The sequence below is a fragment of the Podarcis muralis genome, chromosome 5 (genome assembly GCF_964188315.1).
Source record: "Podarcis muralis chromosome 5, rPodMur119.hap1.1, whole genome shotgun sequence".
Lineage (NCBI taxonomy): Eukaryota > Metazoa > Chordata > Lepidosauria > Squamata > Lacertidae > Podarcis > Podarcis muralis.
Window position 1 is genome coordinate 102,057,857 of NC_135659.1, and position 20,406 is coordinate 102,078,262.

The 20,406-nt window shown below is 47.7% G+C and overlaps 1 protein-coding gene across 1 annotated transcript in view; it reads left to right on the forward strand.

Moving 5' to 3' along the window:
• The window catches only part of LOC144327889 (maestro heat-like repeat family member 5), a 55,083-nt gene extending 35,152 nt beyond the window's left edge, over positions 1–19,931 (forward strand). Inside the window, exons 11-16 of the mRNA XM_077929532.1 lie at positions 963–1,098; positions 1,969–2,090; positions 3,158–3,307; positions 18,950–19,104; positions 19,317–19,464; positions 19,764–19,931. Coding sequence (XP_077785658.1) covers positions 963–1,098; positions 1,969–2,090; positions 3,158–3,307; positions 18,950–19,104; positions 19,317–19,464; positions 19,764–19,931 — 879 coding nt within the window. The remainder of the gene's footprint in view (positions 1–962; positions 1,099–1,968; positions 2,091–3,157; positions 3,308–18,949; positions 19,105–19,316; positions 19,465–19,763) is intronic.
• Positions 19,932–20,406: the final 475 nt, after the last annotated feature.

Sequence of the window (20,406 nt, forward strand, 5' to 3'; positions counted from 1 at the left end):
CAACAACAACAACAACAACAACAACAACAACAACAATAATAATAATAATATCTTTATTGTCATTGCCCCCTCTCGGGGACAACGAAATTACTTGGCTGCTCCATCCACCCAGGTAGGGCACTCCACACAAAATCAAAACAACTATAAAAACACTAATTAAAACAATACAGTATAATACAGCAAGGAAGATTAGATGACTTTCAAAGTCCAGGCTTCCCATTCAGGGCCGAGATCGCTCTGGAGAAGAAGCTGTTCTTAAGACGGCTCGTTCTTGTCTTCATTGTCCTGTATCTCTGTCCCGACGGCAGGAGCTCGAAGAGACAGTGACCAGGATGCGATGGATCTTTTACTATGTCCAGTGCCTTCCTATGGCACCTTGTGGCATAAATCTGCTCTAAGGTGGAGAGTGGGCAGCCAACAATGCTCTCTGCTGCCTTAACAACTCTGCACAACCCCATCCTGTCCTGGGTAGTACAGCTTCCGTACCACACACATAAGCCATAAGTGAGCACACTCTCAATGGCACAGTGATAGAAGGCAAGCAGCAGTTTCTGCGGAAGATGGTTTTTCCTTAGAATTCTCAAAAAGCACAGTCTCTGCTGCGCCTTCTTCACAAGCCCCCTTGTGTTGACACTCCAGGACAGATCAACAACAAACCAGACCCAACCACCAACCCATCCCCCAGGGTAATGGGAGAGCTAGGTGCTGCTCCTTATATACTACACCCAAATGCTGACACAGCCATTCAACATTCAACCATTCAACAGCCAGAACTGAGTTCCAGTGAGTTCTGGCTGGGGAAAAAGCCCTGGGGCAAGCCTAGGGTGGGCCACCTAAGCACAGCTCTCTTGCCCTGCGCCCCTCTGCCACCTTTGCCGACTGAAAGCATGCCAGATGGTTTTCTCTTGCTGGGCTCTGTGGGACGAGGGCTGACTGTGCATCTCTCTCTCTCCACCTCCTAGGTATCCCAGGATTTCCCCCTTCTTGGGCAGCTGGTGGCGCTCTTGTCCCTTCACCTCACAGACAATGTGAAGGAGATTGGCCTGCAGTCAGCGGAGGCGTTATACCATCTCCATTACATCATGATAGCCAAAATGGGTGAGGGCGATGCTGGGAAATGGCTTGTTTCTTGTAAGCCGCAGGGTGGGAGGTCTGTAGCCCTCCAGAGGCTGCTCCAACCCCCATCATCCCTGAGTGTTGCCCATGCTGGCTGCTGCTGGGGTTGATCAGGGAGTTCAGGAGGGCCAGAATTCGTGCCAGCACTGGCCTAACGCCAACACCCTGTTGGCCAGAGACGAGAGGGCAGTCTTGGGGGAGGGATTCACTGCTGAAGAACATCAGAAAAGCCTTCTGGCCCAGCCCAGTCCAGCATCCTGTTCCCACAGGGGTTGACCAGATGCCTGTGGGAATCCAGCAAGCAGAATTCAAGCTCTTTCTACTCCTGTACTTTGCTGCCTCTGACCATGGAGGCAGAGCATAGCCATCCTGGCTAATAGCCATGGGTAGCCTTCTCTTCCATGAATTTGCCTCATCTTCTTTGAAAGCCATCTTGGTCCATGGCCATCAGTGCCTCCTGTGGCAGGGAGTTCCAGAGTTTAGCTGTGCACTGCAAGAAGAAGGACCATCCTGAAACTTCAGTTTCATTGGAGGTCCAGTTGTTCTCATGTTCTGACGGTGAGAGAGAAAGCTTTCTCTCTCCACTTTCTCCATGCCATACATTGTGTCTCCTCTTCCTCGCCATTTTTCTAAACGGACCCCCCCCCCCCAAATGCTGCAACCAGCTCCACAAGCACCCCAGTCCTTTTGGTTGCCCCCTTCTGAACCTTTTTCCCAGTTCTGAATTATAATTTTTGAGGTGAAATCAATAATTGTTTTTGTTGGTCCCAGTGGGAAAACTGGAGGTTTTGAGCAGGGAGAACTAATGCTGGTTTCTTTTGCATGCATATTCCAAAACCCGACCCTGCTTAGGTAAGGAACTGGAGAAGAGGGGGAATAAAAATAAGAAAGGCAAGATGGTCAGATGGGTCCGAGAAGACTTTTTCATCCCTGGGCCCTCCCTCTTCCACTACAACATCGCAAAAGTGGCCAAGGTAGGGGTGGCTTTTTGTACTCTTTATTGCTAAGACCGCAGCCACTCCCAGTTAGCAAAGATTTGCTCATTCGGGCCAATGGGGCCCTGCCCCACTAACTTCAGCCTGCCCTCAGGCAGCCCACGCCTTCTAGGGATGAGGGAGAGATTCAGAGCAGTTCACACTGGAAGCCAAACTATCAAATCGAGGCTTTCAGAAACAATAGGAGAACTGAAACACAACCTGCCTTTGAAATTCACATGTCCTTGAATTTCGCAATGCCAAACAGTGTGCAAAAAAATACATGCGCGAGCTATTAGTGTAAATAACATTCAGAAATGCATTGTATTAGAATCAATTGCTCAAAGACAAGTGCCCGGTAGCCTAAACTGCATGCAGAATTCTACTTATTGAAATTCTACCAGGTGCTGGGAGACCTAGGGTTCAGATCCCCACTCAGCCCTGAAACTCACAAGTCAGTCACAGTCTCTCAGTCTAACCTACCTCATGAGACTAAAACGGGGAGGAGAGAGAACCATGCATGGGCTCCTCAGGGCGGAAAAAGAATAGGAAAAGTTGACTCATTCGGTGCATCTTTCACGAGGCACTGCCAAGCCAATGAACTATGCCAACCTTGTGGTGGGTGTTTTTGTTGTATATTAAGAACTAAACACACAGCCGGCAGGTTCCCACCCAGTCTGTTTGGCATTGGTTATATAACGGATAGCCACTATTATTCACCCTCTCTGTTCCTGCGAGAATTTTTTTAAAATTTTCTAGTCTGATTTTAGATTGAACCTCTTCATGTTCCAATGTCATAACCAATTTAAGATGTGGATCGAAAATAGCAAGGCGTCACCTGACTTTTAGTTTTGTTTGTTGTAAAATCTTTCAGCTACTTAAATAAACACATAAATAGAATCACCGAATTGTAGAGTTGGAAGGGATGCGGGGGTCACTTAGTTCAACCCTCTCAAGGCAGAGTGGAGATGTCTTTCACTTGGTTTGTGAAGGCACCCTTGGACTACTGAAACGTGGTCAGAGTGTGGAGCAGAAGAAAACTCCCTCTTCTTTCTTCTTTGTGCCAGGCTTTTGGGGAGCACCTCACGCCCAGCCAGATCAATGAAGTCGTGTTGAAGGCGATTGACAACCTGACAGTGGAAGACAGAGCCGTCTCTCAGGCTGCAGGAAAGCTCCTAAGGTCCTTCCTTGAGGAATGTGGAATTGAGATGGAAAACGTAAGGCTCAAAACGGAGGCAGGGGGAGCGGGTTTCTTCTAAATTAAAACATTCTCTTCGGACTTAGAATTAGCTTCTTTCTGGGAAGTAAGAAGGCATTGTGTGGGAAGTAAGAAGAGCCAGTGTGGTGTAGTGGTTAAGAGCGGTAGTCTCGTAATCTGGGGAACCGGGTTCGCTTCCCCGCTCCTCCACATGCAGCTGCTGGGTGACCTTGGGCCAGTCACACTTCTCTGAAGTCTCTCAGCCCCACTCACCTCATAGAGTGTTTGTTGTGGGGGAGGAAGGGAAAGGAGAATGTTAGCCGCTTTGAGACTCCTTCGGGTAGTGATAAAGCGGGATATCAAATCCAAACTCTTCTTCTTCTTCAATTTCCGTGTCTGTGGCTCGCGCCTCTGTTTCCATCCTGCTGCAGTTCGGCTTCCAAAAATCAAACACCCTGTTTTTCATCTCGCTGTCTGCTTTGGCAGTATTTTAATTACATTATTCCACCCTGTTCATTTCAGTGCAAAGGAAACACAATATGGGCAACACTGAGGTCAATTAATAAAACTTTGCTATGATCAAAATGATACCCTCCCAAAACTAACCTACCTATTCCAAACCCTCCCAATCTGGATTCCCCCAACACAACTCCGCAGAGGGCAGAGAAAACTACACTCTTTTATCTTCTCACATAAAAAAAACAAAAATAAGCCCCAAATACCTGACCTCCCCACCTCAGAAGGAGGATGGGGAATCCCCAACATAGAAGCATATTACATTGCCAGCCAAATACTCCATATAATCCCATATATACTAGAAGATGAGACAAAACAATGGGTACACCTAGAGAGGGACATAATTGAAAATACCAACCCCATCCCCACTAATCCCCCTGCCCTACCACCCATTATTCCACCATGCAGCACAAAACCTCCAGATAAAAACCTGGCAAACCAAAGGCTTATATCGCCTAATAGACTTCTGTAAAAATAACAAACCTTTGTCAACACAAGAAATACAAGACAAACTAGAAGACACCCAAATGCCCTGGTTAACACATCCCCAATTACATGCCCTCTTAAACAATCCAACAATAAAATCAGCAGCAACTAGGCCCCTGATAACCTTTGAAAACCTCCTCCTAGCAACAAAGGGAAACGGTAAAGGGATGGTATCCGCAATATACAAAATACTACTCCAAAATCCCACAAACCCCCTAGACGGAATAAAAAAACAATGGGAGAATGACAAAGGCTATGAGATTAACCCCACTCAATGGATCAGAATGTGGTCTAAACCCCCCCTTTAAATCCACATCAACGAAAAGAACTCACTCTGAAACTCACCTACAGGTGGTACCTAAGACCAAGAAAACTAGCGCTAATATGCCCAGGAACCTCACCAAAATGCTGGAGAGGGTGCACCTCCACAGGCACATACCTCCACATGTGGTGGGAGTGCCCCCAAATCCAACTATTCTGGACAACAGCCATACGAGAAATATGTAAAATAACTAAGCAAGTATTAGACATCAAGACCCTGATGTTGGGAAAGATGGAGGGCACAAGGAGAAGGGGACGACAGAGGATGAGATGGTTGGATAGTGTTCTTGAAGCTACCAACATGAGCCTGACCAAACTGCGAGAGGTGGTGGAAGACAGGAGTGCCTGGCGTGCTCTGGTCCATGGAGTCACGAAGAGTCGGACACGACTAAACGACTAAACAACAACAAGACATCACCCCAGAACTGGCCCTACCAAACATCTTCCAAGACAACAATGCCCACTTACACGACAAAGAACTCATAACCCACTGTCAGGGGCTGCCTCAGGTCTCAGCTCACAAAAGACCAACGCCAAGATCTTCTTATATACAAGGATGTTTATTGCAGTTCATTATTGGTTCCACAACCGAGGCGTGCAGCCCCGCGTCTCTTAGCCTTAGACATTTGAAGTCCCCTCTGAATCGGTCCCGCCCCTACACCAGTTTAAGAGGCTTGTGCTGGTCCACCTCTTCCTGTCTTTCCTTTTCCGCAGGGTCTTTCTGCCCCCCTGGGTTCCTTCCCTCCTGCTTTCCCCTGAAGCGGATTCCTCAGATGCCTGCTCCCCCCTCCTTCGTGCTTTGGGGCCAGGCTCCTCCTCCGGGCTCTCTGCATTTTCGCGCGCCTCCACATTTGAACTTGGCGCGCGTTCGCTACCCCTGACCTTCCTCTTGACACTCGCACTACTCCCTGTACTACTCTCCGCCCCTTCCGGCAGGACGTCCTGCCCCGATCTCCTTCCCCTGTCTCCTTCCTGCTCTGCTCCGTGTGCCACACTGGGAACTCCACCCTCTTCACTCCGTTCCTGCTGGGAAGCCGGCCCCGATCTCCCACTCCCACTCGGGGTTTCCCTGCTGCTTCCCTGCTCCTGGCAAGTCCCCCCTGTGACCCCCCTTGGCCTGACCAGGGGCGCCCCCTTCTGGGAATCCTCCGATTCACTTGAGAGACTCATGGAAGACCTCAAGTCATTGTCATCCTCTTCCTCACTGTCCTGGGATTCCCATCGCTCTCCGTCTCCCAACTCACCTGTGCCTCTGTCCCTGAACCCCTGACATCCATCCCCCCCTCAAAGCCCCCCCTTCCCCCCTCCCGCTGCTCGGGCGCAGGTTCTGGGGGCTCCGTCGTTGCGGAGGTCGCTGCCGGACACAGGTCGTTGACGTCGATCTCCTCTGCTTCCAGTTCATTGTATGTGTGCTCGAACCCATGGTCCTCTCCCAACATGTTCATGTCCTCCTCTCCCCCTGTTGCCTGGGTGGGGTCTGCTTGCCAAGGCCCCATCCGCCACCTCGTGCGCCAGTCCTCTTCTGGTAGGTCGTCCCACCAGTAAGAAGGGTCAGTGTCCACCCCGAACACGATCCCCTTGGAGGGCTCGACTCTGGCGTCATCTCCTCTGCGGAGGAGAACCCTCGGAAGGTGCTGGCGGAAAGTGTGGGCGTGAAAAGCCAATCGTCGAAAAACTGTGCTGGCATGGGCCTGTGTGGGAAAAGGGCATGGAACTCGTCCTTGAGGAGGGGTTCGTCCAAAGCGTAGTCCGGCACCCAACTGTTGGCGCTGGCCGGGGCGCCCTCTCTGGCGAGAAAATATTCTACTCCCTCTTCCCCCCATCTCGAGTCCAGAATCTCTGTGACCTCGTTGATTGGTTCGGCCCTAGGTGACCTCCCCCTCTTGGGCGACTCTCCGCTTGGTTCTGGTGCCGTCCCTGACTCCTGAAATCTGTGTGGGGCCCTGTAGGGGGTGAGCACCGACCTATGAAAGACCGGGTGCATTCTGGAACCTTCGGGGAGGGACAGTCGAAACGCTACGGGATTGATGCTGGCCTCAACTTGGTACGGCCCTAGTTGCCTGTGTCCTAGCTTCTTCTTAGCTAACGACTTGGCCGGCACTGCTTGGGCCGCTAACCATACCCAGTCTCCCACCTGGATGTCTTCCCCCTCCCTCCTGTGTCTGTCTGCCTGCACCTTATAGGCCTGTTTGGCGAGCTCCAAATGTCTCCGTAGCTCGTCGTGGACCTCTTGCAATTCGGCTGCGAAATGGTCGGCTTCCTGTGGCGCCCCCTCCCCCGTCGTTACGAGCCCTGGGAAGGTTCTGGGATGCCTTCCATTGTTAGCGAAGAACGGCGTCACCCCCGTCGACGCGTGCTTCGTGTTGTTGTAGGCAAACTCAGCCATCGGCAGGTAATCCACCCAAGCCGCGGGTCGCTGATTGGCGTAACATCTCAGGTACTGCTGCATGATCGCGTTGACCCTCTCTGCTTGGCCGTTGGTCTGCGGATGTCTCGCCGACGACAGGTTGATTTTGACGTGCAGGATCCCTAGGAGCTTCTGCCAGAAACTGGAAACAAACTGGCGCCCCCTGTCGGACAGAATAGACCGTGGCAACCCATGCACCTTGAACACGTGGTCGATGAACAGTTTGGCGGTCTGCTCCGCTGTCGCCACCTTCGCGCAAGGAATGAAATGCGCCATCTTGGTGAACAGGTCTACAACCACAAGTACCGCCGTCTTGCCTCGCGAACTGGGCAGATCAGTGACAAAGTCCAGCGCCACCCTCTCCCACGGTTGCAGTGGCGTCTCCAACGGTTCCAGCAGTCCCGCTGGCTTCTGGTTCACTGGCTTGGACCTTTGGCACGTGTAACACCTGGCGACGTAATCCGCGACCTCCCCTCGCATCTGGGGCCACCAAAAGTCTCTGGCCACTAATTCCGTCGTCTTTTCCTTGCCGAAGTGGCCAGCGCTGGGTACGTCGTGCAACTGCTGCAGAACCTTCGCGCGGAGATCGTCACCCGGAACGTAGAGAGCGCCTTTACGGGTCAGCAGGCCGTCGCGTATTTGGAACTCGTCGTCCTTCGCTGTGCCTCTCCGCACCTCTTCCATCTTGGACTGTGCAAACGGATCCGCCTGCAACGCGCGACGCACCGCCTCCAGGTCCACGGCGGCTGAAGCGCACGCCCACGCCTGCGGTGCAAAAATGTGCTTGGCTGCCACCGGTGCCGCCTCCTCGAGATACTGCGGTTTCCTGGAGAGCGCATCTGCTATGACATTGTTGTCACCTGGGATGTACTCTATCCTGAAATCGAAATCCGCAAAGAACTCCGCCCAGCGTATGTGCCTCTGGCTCTGTAGCTTCACCGTGCGCCAGTACTCTAGGTTCTTGTGGTCCGTGCGGACCTGCACGGTGTGCTTGGCTCCGATGAGGAAGTGCCTCCATGCCTTGAAAGCTGCGTGGATGGCCAGCAACTCCCTGCCCCAGATGGTGTAGTTCTGTTCCAACTTGCTGAGCTTCCGGGAGTAGAAAGCGCAGGGCCTCCAGTTCCCCTGCGGGTCTTCCTGTAAGAGGACGGCCCCCACCGCTCTGTCAGATGCGTCAGTTTCCACCCGCATGGGCCTGCCGGGATTCACGTGTAACAGCTGTTCTTCGGACGCGAAGAGACTCTTAAGTCTCCTGAAGGACTGCTCCGCCTGGTCCCTCCAGGTGAACTTCTTCTTCTTGGAGCTGAGAGTGTCCGTGATAGCTGCCGTCTCCCTGGCGAAACCCCTGATGAACTTGCGGTAAAAGTTGGCGAAGCCGACGAACCTCTGGACCTCCTTCTGAGTTCGCAGGCTCTTCCAGTCCAACACCGCGCGGACCTTGGCGCTGTCCATGGCTAGTCCCCTGTCGGACAGCCTATAGCCCAGAAAATCCACCTCCGTCACGTCGAATTGGCACTTCTCCAGCTTGGCGTAGAGCCTGTGCTCCCGTAGCCTCTGCAGGACCTCCTTAACATCGCTCTCGTGCGCCTCTGGCGATTCCGAGAAGATCAGAATGTCGTCGAGGAAACATACGCACTTCTTGTAGAGGAGTCCCGCTAGCACGTGGTGCATAAAAGCTTGGAAAAAGTGGGAGCCATTTTGGAGACCAAACGGCATAACTCTGTATTCGTAGGTGCCCAACGGCGTGAACATGGCCGTCTTCCACTCATCACCCTCTCGCACGCGTATGAGATTGTATGCGCCGCGGAGATCCAACTTGGTGAAGATCTTCCCTTTCCTCACCGTCCCGAGCAGGTCGTCAATCTTGGGCATGGGAAAGGCTGCAGGCTTTGTCTTCGAGTTTATGAAGCGATAGTCTACGATCAGCCTTTTTTGGGGCGTGTCCTTCTTCTTCACGAAAAACACAGGACTGCCCCCTACTGCCTTTGATTCTCGGATGAATCCCCACTGCAGGTTGTGATCTATGAACTCCCTGAGCTCCTGCATCTCATCCTCGGACATGGAATACAGCTTCGCAGTCGGTAGCGTTGTCCCTGGCAAGAGGTCAATTGCGCAGTCGTAGGGCCGGTGGGGTGGCAACTGGTCAGCCTCCTTCTCGCAGAAGACCTCCAAAAACCCCTTGTACTTGAGGGGTACTGCTTACGCCATGCTGAGCCTCAGCTGCTGCCCTTCCTCTTGGCCCTCCTCCTCTTGACCGGTCTGGATGCAATGCTGTGCGCAGTAGGACGAGCCGAAGGTGAGCTGCCGCTGGTACCACGCCATGGTTGGGCTGTGCCTATCCAGCCAACTCATGCCTAACACTATAGGCGTGTCTGACAGGCGGGTGATGTTGAAACTGATGACTTCTCGGTGATTGCCAATCTGCATCACCATGGGTGGCGTCTGTTGTACCACCTGCCCACCCAGCAACTTCCTGCCATCCACCGTGACGACGTTCAAAGGCAGCGTGGCTGGTAGGAGCTCTATGCGATGCTGCTTGACGAATTGCACCCCCACGAAGTCTGCGTTGCTCCCACTGTCAATTGTAATGGGGACTTCCAGGGTGCGTCCATTAGGTAGCTGGAGAGTTGCAGTGAGCTGCACCACTGGCTTGGGTGGCAGGGGGTCTGTGGGCTGCAAAAGCGCTGGGGACTGCCTTACTGACTCGCCTGGCTGTGCCCCAGCATCTCTGCTTCCAGCCAGGCATTGCCGTTTCCCTGAAACTGCTCTTCATGTTGTGCTGCTGCAGTTACTGTTGCTAAGGCTGCAGTGTGCTTGTGGAGCCTCTGGGGACACTCTTTGGCCATGTGCATCCCACTGTCACAGATGTAACACTTCCTGTTCCCTCTAGGAGGCTTCTTCTTGACTGTTCCGGATGCTGGGGCTCCGGCAGCTGACAGAGCCTTTGCACTCCCCAGTTCCATTGGTTCCTCCCCTGCCTGCAGCTGAGGTGAGGGACGCGTACGTCCTGGATCTCTGGGAAGGAAAGGAGGCACTCTAGACGGTGCGTGAAGCTGGCTACCCCCCTCATTGCGCCAAGGGCGTTCTTCGTGGCGTACTCCAATGGCGAGCGCCCGCTGCACCATTTCTGCCAGGGTTTTGGGCCGGTCCCCCCTTGCCAGTTCGTCTTTCACAGGGCCAGAGAGCCCCTCCCAAAACAAGTCTCTGACTGCCAGAGAGTCTTTCTCCCATCTCAGCACATTCAGCAAGGTGAAAAAGCGAGCATGATACTGACGTACTGTAGCCTTGCCTTGCCTTAAACCATGCATCTCTTGGCGTGCTACATCCACATCCACGGTAGATTGGAAACAAGCGTCCATGCATTTGATAAATTCATCGGAGTCCCTTCGAGCAGGGCAATCCTCGCGCCACAGATTGCGCAGCCAAGCCCTCGCTTCCCCATGCAAGTGGGACACAATGAAACCCACTTTCTCCTCCTCATCTTTAAAGTCGTCGCGAAGCAAATGCAACGCATATTCTACGTCTGCTCGAAAACTGGGGTACTGCTTCAGGTTCCCATCGAAGTGGGCTACCAGATTGCCCCCCCTTCGGCCCAGTCCTACTCCTGCAGATCTGGATCCCGGGAACCCCACTTGGCATGCATGATCCCACCTGGCTTGCAGATCTTGGCACCGCTTCTCCGCCTCTTCCCCCTTCTTCTGGGAGACCACTACCACAGTGGTAAGCTGGGAGACTGTGTTGCGTAGATCAGCTATCTGCTCCTCCATACTCATGGCTGCCAAACTTCGTGAGCTTTGCAAAAAATTTTTTTGCGTACTTTAGGGAGGGGACTTACTGTCAGGGGCTGCCTCAGGTCTCAGCTCACAAAAGACCAACGCCAAGATCTTCTTATATACAAGGATGTTTATTGCAGTTCATTATTGGTTCCACAACTGAGGCGTGCAGCCCCGCGTCTCTTAGCCTTAGACATTTGAAGTCCCCTCTGAATCGGTCCCGCCCCTACACCAGTTTAAGAGGCTTGTGCTGGTCCACCTCTTCCTGTCTTTCCTTTTCCGCAGGGTCTTTCTGCCCCCCTGGGTTCCTTCCCTCCTGCTTTCCCCTGAAGCGGATTCCTCAGATGCCTGCTCCCCCCTCCTTCGTGCTTTGGGGCCAGGCTCCTCCTCCGGGCTCTCTGCATTTTCGCGCGCCTCCACATTTGAACTTGGCGCGCGTTCGCTACCCCTGACCTTCCTCTTGACACTCACACTACTCCCTGTACTACTCTCCGCCCCTTCCGGCAGGACGTCCTGCCCCGATCTCCTTCCCCTGTCTCCTTCCTGCTCTGCTCCGTGTGCCACACTGGGAACTCCACCCTCTTCACTCCGTTCCTGCTGGGAAGCCGGCCCCGATCTCCCACTCCCACTCGGGGTTTCCCTGCTGCTTCCCTGCTCCTGGCAAGTCCCCCCTGTGACCCCCCTTGGCCTGACCAGGGGCGCCCCCTTCTGGGAATCCTCCGATTCACTTGAGAGACTCATGGAAGACCTCAAGTCATTGTCATCCTCTTCCTCACTGTCCTGGGATTCTTCCCCATCGCTCTCCGTCTCCCAACTCACCTGTGCCTCTGTCCCTGAACCCCTGACACCCACCTACTTTCAGCAGCCAGAAACACCATAACCAGACACTGGAGAGACTTGTCAGGAGTAAGCCTGGACCAATGGTACCAAATAGTATGGGAAACAGCCCTACTAGAAAAATTAACCAATAAACTGAAACTGACACAGGGACAAACAGAAGAAGACGCCTTCACCCCGGTATGGCTCCCCTTTATCACATACACAGCCCAACAAGACAATGACAATAATCCACCAACAGCATGCAAATCAATATGGCTAACCTGATCCAAAACACCCACCCACCCCACTCTCACACGAAAACAAAGATCACCACAGCCAATCACAAACAAACAACTACACCCTAGGCCAACCCCAACCTCTCTCACCACCAAAGGAACACAAGTGGAGAAACAATTTACATAGTTTTCTGAATCGAACCAGTCAATGTCAAGAATAGATCAAATATGGGTTTCGAATGAACTGACTCCAAGAATACTACAAGTTGAAATACAATCTAAAGTAATCTCAGATCATAATCCAATAAAATTGGAACTAAAAGGCTTTGAAGAAAGAACATTTAGATGGAAAATTAAGGGTTATCTTTTGGATGACCAGAAAATTGTAGGAAAAGCACAAAAGAAACTAACTGAATACTTTGTTGAGAATTGCAACAAGGGTACAAAGATGAGCGTAGTATGGGACGCAAGCAAGGCTGTGATGCGAGGTTTTTTTATCCAGCAGAATTCATTGAAGAATAAAAACAGAGAAAAGGGGGGAAAGGAAATTTTAAAGCAGATAATGGACAATGAACAAAAATTTATTAGAAAACCGAATAACTCCAAAATAAAACAAGAAATTAAGACCTTGCAATCACAATTTGCAATGATAATAAACAAAGAAGTGGAATGGAATATTAAAAAGTTAAGACAGAGAAACTTTGAATTCGCTAACAAATCAGGCAAATGGCTTGCGTGGCAAATAAAAAAAAGAAAGGAGCAGAACACAATTAACAGAATCATTGTGAATGGCGAAGAGATAGATAATCCGAAAGAAATTAGAAAAGGATTCTTGGACTTTTACAGACAACCATATAAAAATAAAGAAAGGAAAAATATGAGGAAAATTGAGAGATTTTTAAAAGGGAAAAAGGTGCAAAGGATCCCGGCAGATAAAAAAGACCAACTGAATGCCCTAATAGAGGGGAAAGGCCCCAGGGCCAGATGGATTTACATCAGGTTATTATAAAGAGTTAAAAGATGTTCTGATGATACCTTTAAAAGAAGTTATGAATAATATTTTAAAGGAAAGAGACATCCCGGAAACGTGGAAAGAAGCATTCATTACACTTATCCCAAAACAGGACTCGGATTTAACCCAAGTTAAAAACTATAGGCCTATTTCATTGCTGAATACAGACTACAAAATTTTTGCAGGGATCTTAGCAAGAAGAATGAAAAAGATATTATTAGAAACTATTCATAAGGATCAAGCAGGTTTCCTTCCAGGTAGACAGATGAAGGATAATGTAAGGAACATAATTAATATTTTGGAATATCTGACTGCCAGGAATGAGAAACAAGCTATACTTATGTTTGTGGATGCAGAAAAGGCCTTTGACAACATAGCATGGGACTTTATGTTGAAAAATCTGGAGTATGTGGAGGTGGGAAAAGAGTTTTTCAATGGGATAAAGGCAATATATACAGAACAGAGAGCTAAATTGATTGTAAATAATGTGACTACGGAAGATATTAAAATATCTAAAGGAACTAGGCAAGGATGTCTGCTTTCGCCATTGCTGTTTATAATGGTCCTGGAGGTCTTTCTTAATGCAGTTAGACAAAACAAATTAATAAAAGGGATAACAGTTGGCCAGAATGAATATAAAGTTAAAGCCTTTGCAGACGATCTGGTAATAACGATTGAAGAACCAATAGAAAGTGTAAAAGAACTATTAGAGGAGATTGAACAATTTGGGAAAGTGGCAGGGTTCAAATTAAATAAGAAAACTAAAATAATTACAAAAAATATGGAGCAAAGTATGATAGAAGTAATGCAACAACAATCGCGAAGTATTGGAAGACACAAGATTTACCCACCTGGGAAGAATGGCAGATGAAGTTGATGGATTATATGGAATTGGCGGAAATGACTGGCAGAATCTGAGACCAGGGAGAAGAGTTGGTGGAAGAAGATTGGAAAAAGTTTAAAGACTATTTACAGAAATACTGTAAAATTAATGAATGTTAGAAAAATGTTGGAATGAAGTTATATGGCTTTAGTAGAAATGATATAAGGAATTAAGTATAAATAGATTAATAGAGTATTAAAGGAAAAAATAAGGTTAGAATGTGTTAAGATAATTATAGGATAGAAAACCGAGGAAGATGGAAAGGAATTGCTGAAACAATTAACAGAAGTGGAATACAAAAAGGGAGGTGTGAGGACGTCGTGGAAAAAAGTGAATGAAAGATGGGATAATGAAATTGTTTGATTTATTTTACTGTTTTTGTTTTGTTTTGTTAGTTCAATGTGTTTAATGTGTCAATGTTAGGTAGTGTTTTTGTATTGTATTGTATTGTTTTTGTAGTGTTTAAATTGTTGGAAAAGTAATAAATATTTTTTTTTTAAAAAAAAAAGAAATAATGCAACAACAAACAGAGATAGAGGTGTGAAAAAGGTAAAATATTGGACTCGATGGGTTGGACTCGATGGCCCTTGTGGTCTCTTCCAACTCTATGATTCTATGATTCTATGATTCTATTTAGGAATTTGGTTAACTCCTAAAAACATTGATTTGTATCAGAACAATTACATACCGGTTTGGAACGGAATAAGGAAAGATCTGGAGGTGTGGGGTAGAATGAAACTATCTTTTTGGGGCAGAATTTCTGCGATAAAGATGAGCGTCCTTCCAAAGATGTTATTTTTGTTTCAGACTATCCCCATAATAAAGGGGGTAACGATTTTTAAAGAGTGGCAAAGAGTGATCTCAAGGTATATCTGGCAGGGCAAAAAGCCGAGAATTAAATTTAAGCTACTAACAGATGCGAAGGAAAGAGGAGGCTTTGCCCTGCCAGACCTGAAGTTATATTATGAAGCAGCATGTCTTTGCTGGTTGAAAGAATGGATAAAATTAGAAAATAAAGAGTTACTGGACTTAGAAGGCTTTGATAACAGATTTGGATGGCACGCGTACTTATGGTGTGGGAAGAAGAAAATTCACAAAGGCTTTGGGAACCACATCTTCCGGAGTGCGTTAATAGAAATATGGGATAGGTATAAAAACCTATTAGAACCAAGAGTTCCACACTGGTTATCTCCGTTAGAAGTTATGAGTGTAAAGAAAATTAATATGAGAGGTAAATGGATTACATATGGTGAACTGATAATTAAAGAAGGAGGAAAATGGAAATTAAAACCATATGAACAAGTTAAAGAATATGATTATGATTGGTTGCATTATTTTCAGGTTGAATGAAATGTTTAAAAAAGATTTTAAAGAAAGTGGTTATGCAGAAAAAGATTCTAAGTTTCAAATCGACATAATAAACAATGATTGTAAAATTCTGTCAAAAATGTATAAGATATTTTTGGAATGGCATACGCAAGATGAAAAAGTGAAATCGGTAATGATACAATGGGCCAGAGATTTCGGTTATAATATACAATTTGATGATTGGGAAAAACTATGGAAAGAAAACTTAAAATTTACTGCATGCACGGCGTTAAAGGAAAATGTGATGAAAATGTTTTATAGATGGTATATAACACCAGTAAAATTGGCAAAAATGTTTAAGACGTGTAATAAGTGTTGGAAATGTAAAGAAAAAGAAGGAACGTTTTATCATATGTGGTGGGATTGTAAGAAAGTGAAAAGTTTCTGGGAGAGTATATATAATGAATTGAAAAAGATGTTAAAATATACGTTTTGTAAAGAAACCAGAGGCTTTTCTTTTAGGGATTACAGGAAACGAGATAAGAAGAAAAGACTGACAAATACCCCTTCCTCTTGGTTCATGTGGGAACCAATGACACTGCAAGCAATAGCCTCCAGAAGATCAAAAGAGGCTACGAGGCTCTCGGCAGGAAATTGAAGCAACTAAATGCACAAATTGTCATCTCATCTGTCCTCCCAGTTGAACGAGGTGGCCCAGGGAGAGAGGGAAAAATAGTGGAAGTGAACAACTGGCTTCGCAAATGGTGTAAACAGGAACGGTTTGGATTCTTAGATCACGGACTGCAGTTTCTTGAAGATGGACTTCTGGCAAGCGATGGGCTGCACCTCACAACGGTTGGGAGAAATGTTTTTGCCAAAAATCTCAGAAACCTCATCAGGAGGGCTTTAAACTGACTAATGTGGGGGAGGGAGACAGTGCTCCTGAAGGTAGGAGTCTATCAATTGATGAAGATGATCATCCAAATGTCATAGACCAAATGGAGCAAACAGCACGCAGACCTAGTGGTGGGAGGGAAAAATCCTTAAATAAGAGACACGGGGGAATGATTAATGGACTTCATTGTCTGTACACTAATGCGCAAAGCATGGGAAATAAACAAGATGAGCTTGAGCTCTTGGTACAGCAAACTAAATATGACATAATAGGCATCACTGAAACCTGGTGGGATAAGTCCCACGATTGGAATGTAATAATGGGGGGATACAATCTATTTCAGAGAAACATACCAGACAAGAAAGGAGGAGGAGTGGTGTTATATGTCAGGGATGTGTATACCTGTGAAGAGATCCAAGATTTAGAACCTCAAAGCCAAAGTGAGAGCATTTGGGTCAAAATTAAGGGAGAGAAGAATAACAGAGACCTCATTGTGGGAGTTTACTATAGATCCCCAAGCCAAACGGAGGACATAGATGATGCCTTCCTGGAACAGATGGCCAAGCATGCAAAAGGAAGGGAGATAGTAGTAATGGGGGACTTCAATTACCCGGATATTTGTTGGATGTCAAACTCAGCCAAGAGCATAAGGTCAAACAGATTCCTCACTGGCCTTGCAGACAACTTCATTGTCCAGAAAGTGGGAGAAGCAACAAGAGGAACAGCCATTTTAGATCTGGTCCTAACCAATGTTGATGACCTGGTTAGTGGGGTAGAAGTGGAAGGATCATTAGGCACGAGTGATCATGCTCTTCTGAAGTTTACTATACAGCGGAAAGGAGCAGCCAAGCATACTAGGACTCAATTTCTTGACTTTAAGAAAGCCGACTTCATAAAACTTAGGGAAGTGCTGGGTGAGATCCCATGGACAGTAATACTAAAAGGAAAGGGAGTTCATGATGGCTGGGAGTTTGTTAAGAGGGAGATAGTAAAAGCACAACGTCAGGCAATACCAGTGAGACGGAAACATGGAAGGTGCTTAAAGAAGCCAGGGTGGCTATCTAAAGAACTTTTAACAGAGTTAAGATTAAAAAAGGATGTGTACAAAAAATGGAAAAGGGGGGAAACCACCAAAGAGGAATTCAAACAAATAGCCAGCACGTGTAGACACAAAGTCAGAAAAGCTAAAGCACAGAATGAACTCAGGCTTGCTAGAGAGGTTAAAAGCAACAAAAAAGGCTTTTATGGGTATGTTCGTAGCAAAAGGAAGAACAAAGAAACCGTGGGGTCACTCAGAGGAGAAGATGGTGAAATGCAAACAGGGGACACAGAAAGGGCTGAACTCCTCAATGCCTTCTTTGCCTCAGTCTTCTCCGATAAAGAAAACAATGCCCGACCTGAAGAATTTGGAGCAAATGATTCAGCAGAGGAAACACAGCCCAGAATAACTAAGGAGATAGTACAAGAATACTTGGCTAGTTTAAATGTATTCAAGTCTCCAGGGCCAGAGGAACTGCATCCAAGAGTATTAAAAGAACTGGCAGATGTGATCTCAGAACCACTGGCAGTCATCTTTGAGAATTCCTGGAGAACAGGCGAAGTCCCGGCAGACTGGAGGAGGGCAAATGTTGTCCCTATTTTCAAAAAGGGGAAAAGAGAGGACCCAAATAATTACCGCCCAGTCAGTCTGACATCAATACCAGGGAAGATTCTGGAGCAGATCATTAAGCAAACAGTCTGTGAGCACCTAGAAAGGAATGCTGTGATCACCAATAGTCAGCATGGATTTCTGAAAAATAAGTCATGTCAGACTAACCTGATCTCGTTTTTTGACAGAATTACAAGCCTGGTAGATGAAGGGAACGCAGTGGATGTAGCCTACCTTGATTTCAGCAAGGCATTTGACAAGGTGCCCCATGATATTCTTGTAAACAAGCTGGTAAAATGCGGTCTTGACTATGCTACCACTCAGTGGATTTGTAACTGGCTGACTGACCGAACCCAAAGGGTGCTCATCAATGGTTCCTCTTCATCCATATGTCAGGAGTGCTCTGATGGTGTTTCCTGCTTGGCAGGGGGTTGGACCCGATGGCCCTTGTGGTCTCTTCCAACTCTAGGATTCTATGATTCTATGATTCTCTGACTGTAAACTCTTCCAATATGCAGTTACAGCTGCAAGGATTTTACTGGCCCAGAAATGGAAACAAGAGGAAATGCTGACGATTGAAGATTGGAGACTGAAACTGACAGACCATGCAGAATTGGACAAGCTAACTGGGGAAATTAGATATCTTAAGGACCAAAAGTTCATCGAAGACTGGGGAAAATTTGTAGAATATCTGAAAAATACATGTGATGTGCAAACAACGTTAGTGATACAGTGATGCCCCGCAAGACGAATGCCTCGCAAGACGAAAAACTCGCTAGATGAAAGAGTTTTCCGTTTTTTGAGTCGTTCCGCAAGACGAATTTCCCTATGGGCTTGCTTTGCAAGACGAAACGTCTTGCGAGTTCTTGCAAGTTTGTTTCCTTTTTCTTAAAGCCGCTAAGCCGCTAATAGCCGCTAAGCCGCTAATAGCCGTGCTTCGCAAGACAAAAAAACCGCAAGACGAAGAGACTCGCGGAACGGATTAATTTCGTCTTGCGAGGCACCACTGTATTTCAAGAAGCACTGTGAAATTTGAGATGTATTGTTATAAAAAATAATAGAAGTGGGAGGGAAGACTAAAGACAATACTAAGGAGAAGGAATGCGTAATTAAGAGGTAATGATGGATGATTGTCAGAGAAGCTGAAGGAAGTCCAAAAAGAGAGAATTTATTTGTTTAAAATTGGATAAAATTGTATATCTGTGTTGTAAATCAATAAAAATTATTATAAAAAAACACAAGTGAACAGCAGAGAACCGGCACGAGTAACGCTGACACCAAACCCTACATACATTAAGCAAAATAGAAACAGGTTCACCACACTTTCTCATTTTGGTCTTCTTTTATCTTCTTCCAGCTGCCTATGGTTGTGAAGGAGATTTACTACCATCTCCCCCAGATCCTCGACACCCACACTAAGGAACAGACGCTTTCGGCTATTGTCAGCCTAGCCACCAAGCGCCTGCAGCCGGTTGTAGACAGCCTGTTGGACTGCTCGATGGAGTGTGATGAGTAAGTTTTTGTGATGTGAAAATGGGGAGGGCTAGATTTAAGGGGTTTCTTAATTTATATTTATTTATATTGAATTTCGTACTTGCAAAAAATTGTGCTCCAAGTTGTGGTTTCTTTCTTTGCTAATGTATGTGCAATATAAATAAAATATCAAAGGCCTGACTTTTTTTAAGAAAAGGAAAAATGAAAAATTCTGTTTTGAAAAATTGCAGAAGTGCCGCAGAGATCTGGAAGGCGTTGGTTGCCAATCTGTATACCAGCGGCAAGCTGCTGAGACCCCTCCTGAAAAGGCTGCAGGATGAAGACCCCAAAGCGGAAGTCACTTCCAGGCGACGCAGCACTTCTCAAATGCCAATGGCGGTCAGTTTCTCTCTCCTGGATTGTTTTGAATGGGAGCTGGATGGGGCTGGGGGCTTCTTGCTGGGAGGGGGGTGCATCTTAATAAGTGGTCCATCCTGTGAGCACCTGCTTTGTATGCAGAAGGGCCCCAGCATCTCCATGTCGGGGAGTCCCTCGCCTGAAACCCTGGACAGCCACTGCTAGTCAGTGTAGACAACACTGAGTGAGATGGACCGAGGCTCTGAGTCGCGTCTGAGTCTGAGATCTTGATCTGACGATGACCTCTGCTGAATGCCGTTCTCCTCTCCTTGTCCCTCCAGGCTACCAACGCTCTGTGTAATATCCTGTCGTTCCCTGAGGCTGCAGGTATCCTGAAGAGCAAGTTCCACCACCTGCTGTTTGCACTTAGCACTCACATCTGTTTTGTCCATGAGGCGAGAAGAAGAGGTTCGAGGGCGACAAGTCTCATCCCGGATCCGCTGACGTGAGGGACCTGCTAATGTATTTGGGGGGGCCCTCCCTTCTCTCTCTGACCCATAGGCTCAGCCCTCCCCCAAGAGATAGGCTTCATTTGGACATGGAGGTTCTGCTTAGGTTAGATAGCTAGGAGACCCAGGCTTCCCCAACCCCTGTGCTCTTCAGTCGCTTTGGACCACAACTGCCACCAGCCCCAGCCAGCATAACTGGGCTGAAGATGGGAGTTGTAGCCCAAAACATCTGAAGGACACTAGGATGGGAGAGGATGCTGGAGGCTCTCCCGCACGATGGGCTGATTTGGGTGTGGTGGGACTCACGTGTCATGAAACCCTAAGTCTCCATCACAGCCAAAAGGTTGCCGCTTGTGCTGGAAACATGGGAGAGGCTGCAGGGGGTGATGGTTGGGGTTGGACTGCAAGATGTCAAGGACCTAAAACTCCCCAGATGAACATACCCAGACCTTGTGCTCATCATCGGAAGCCCCTC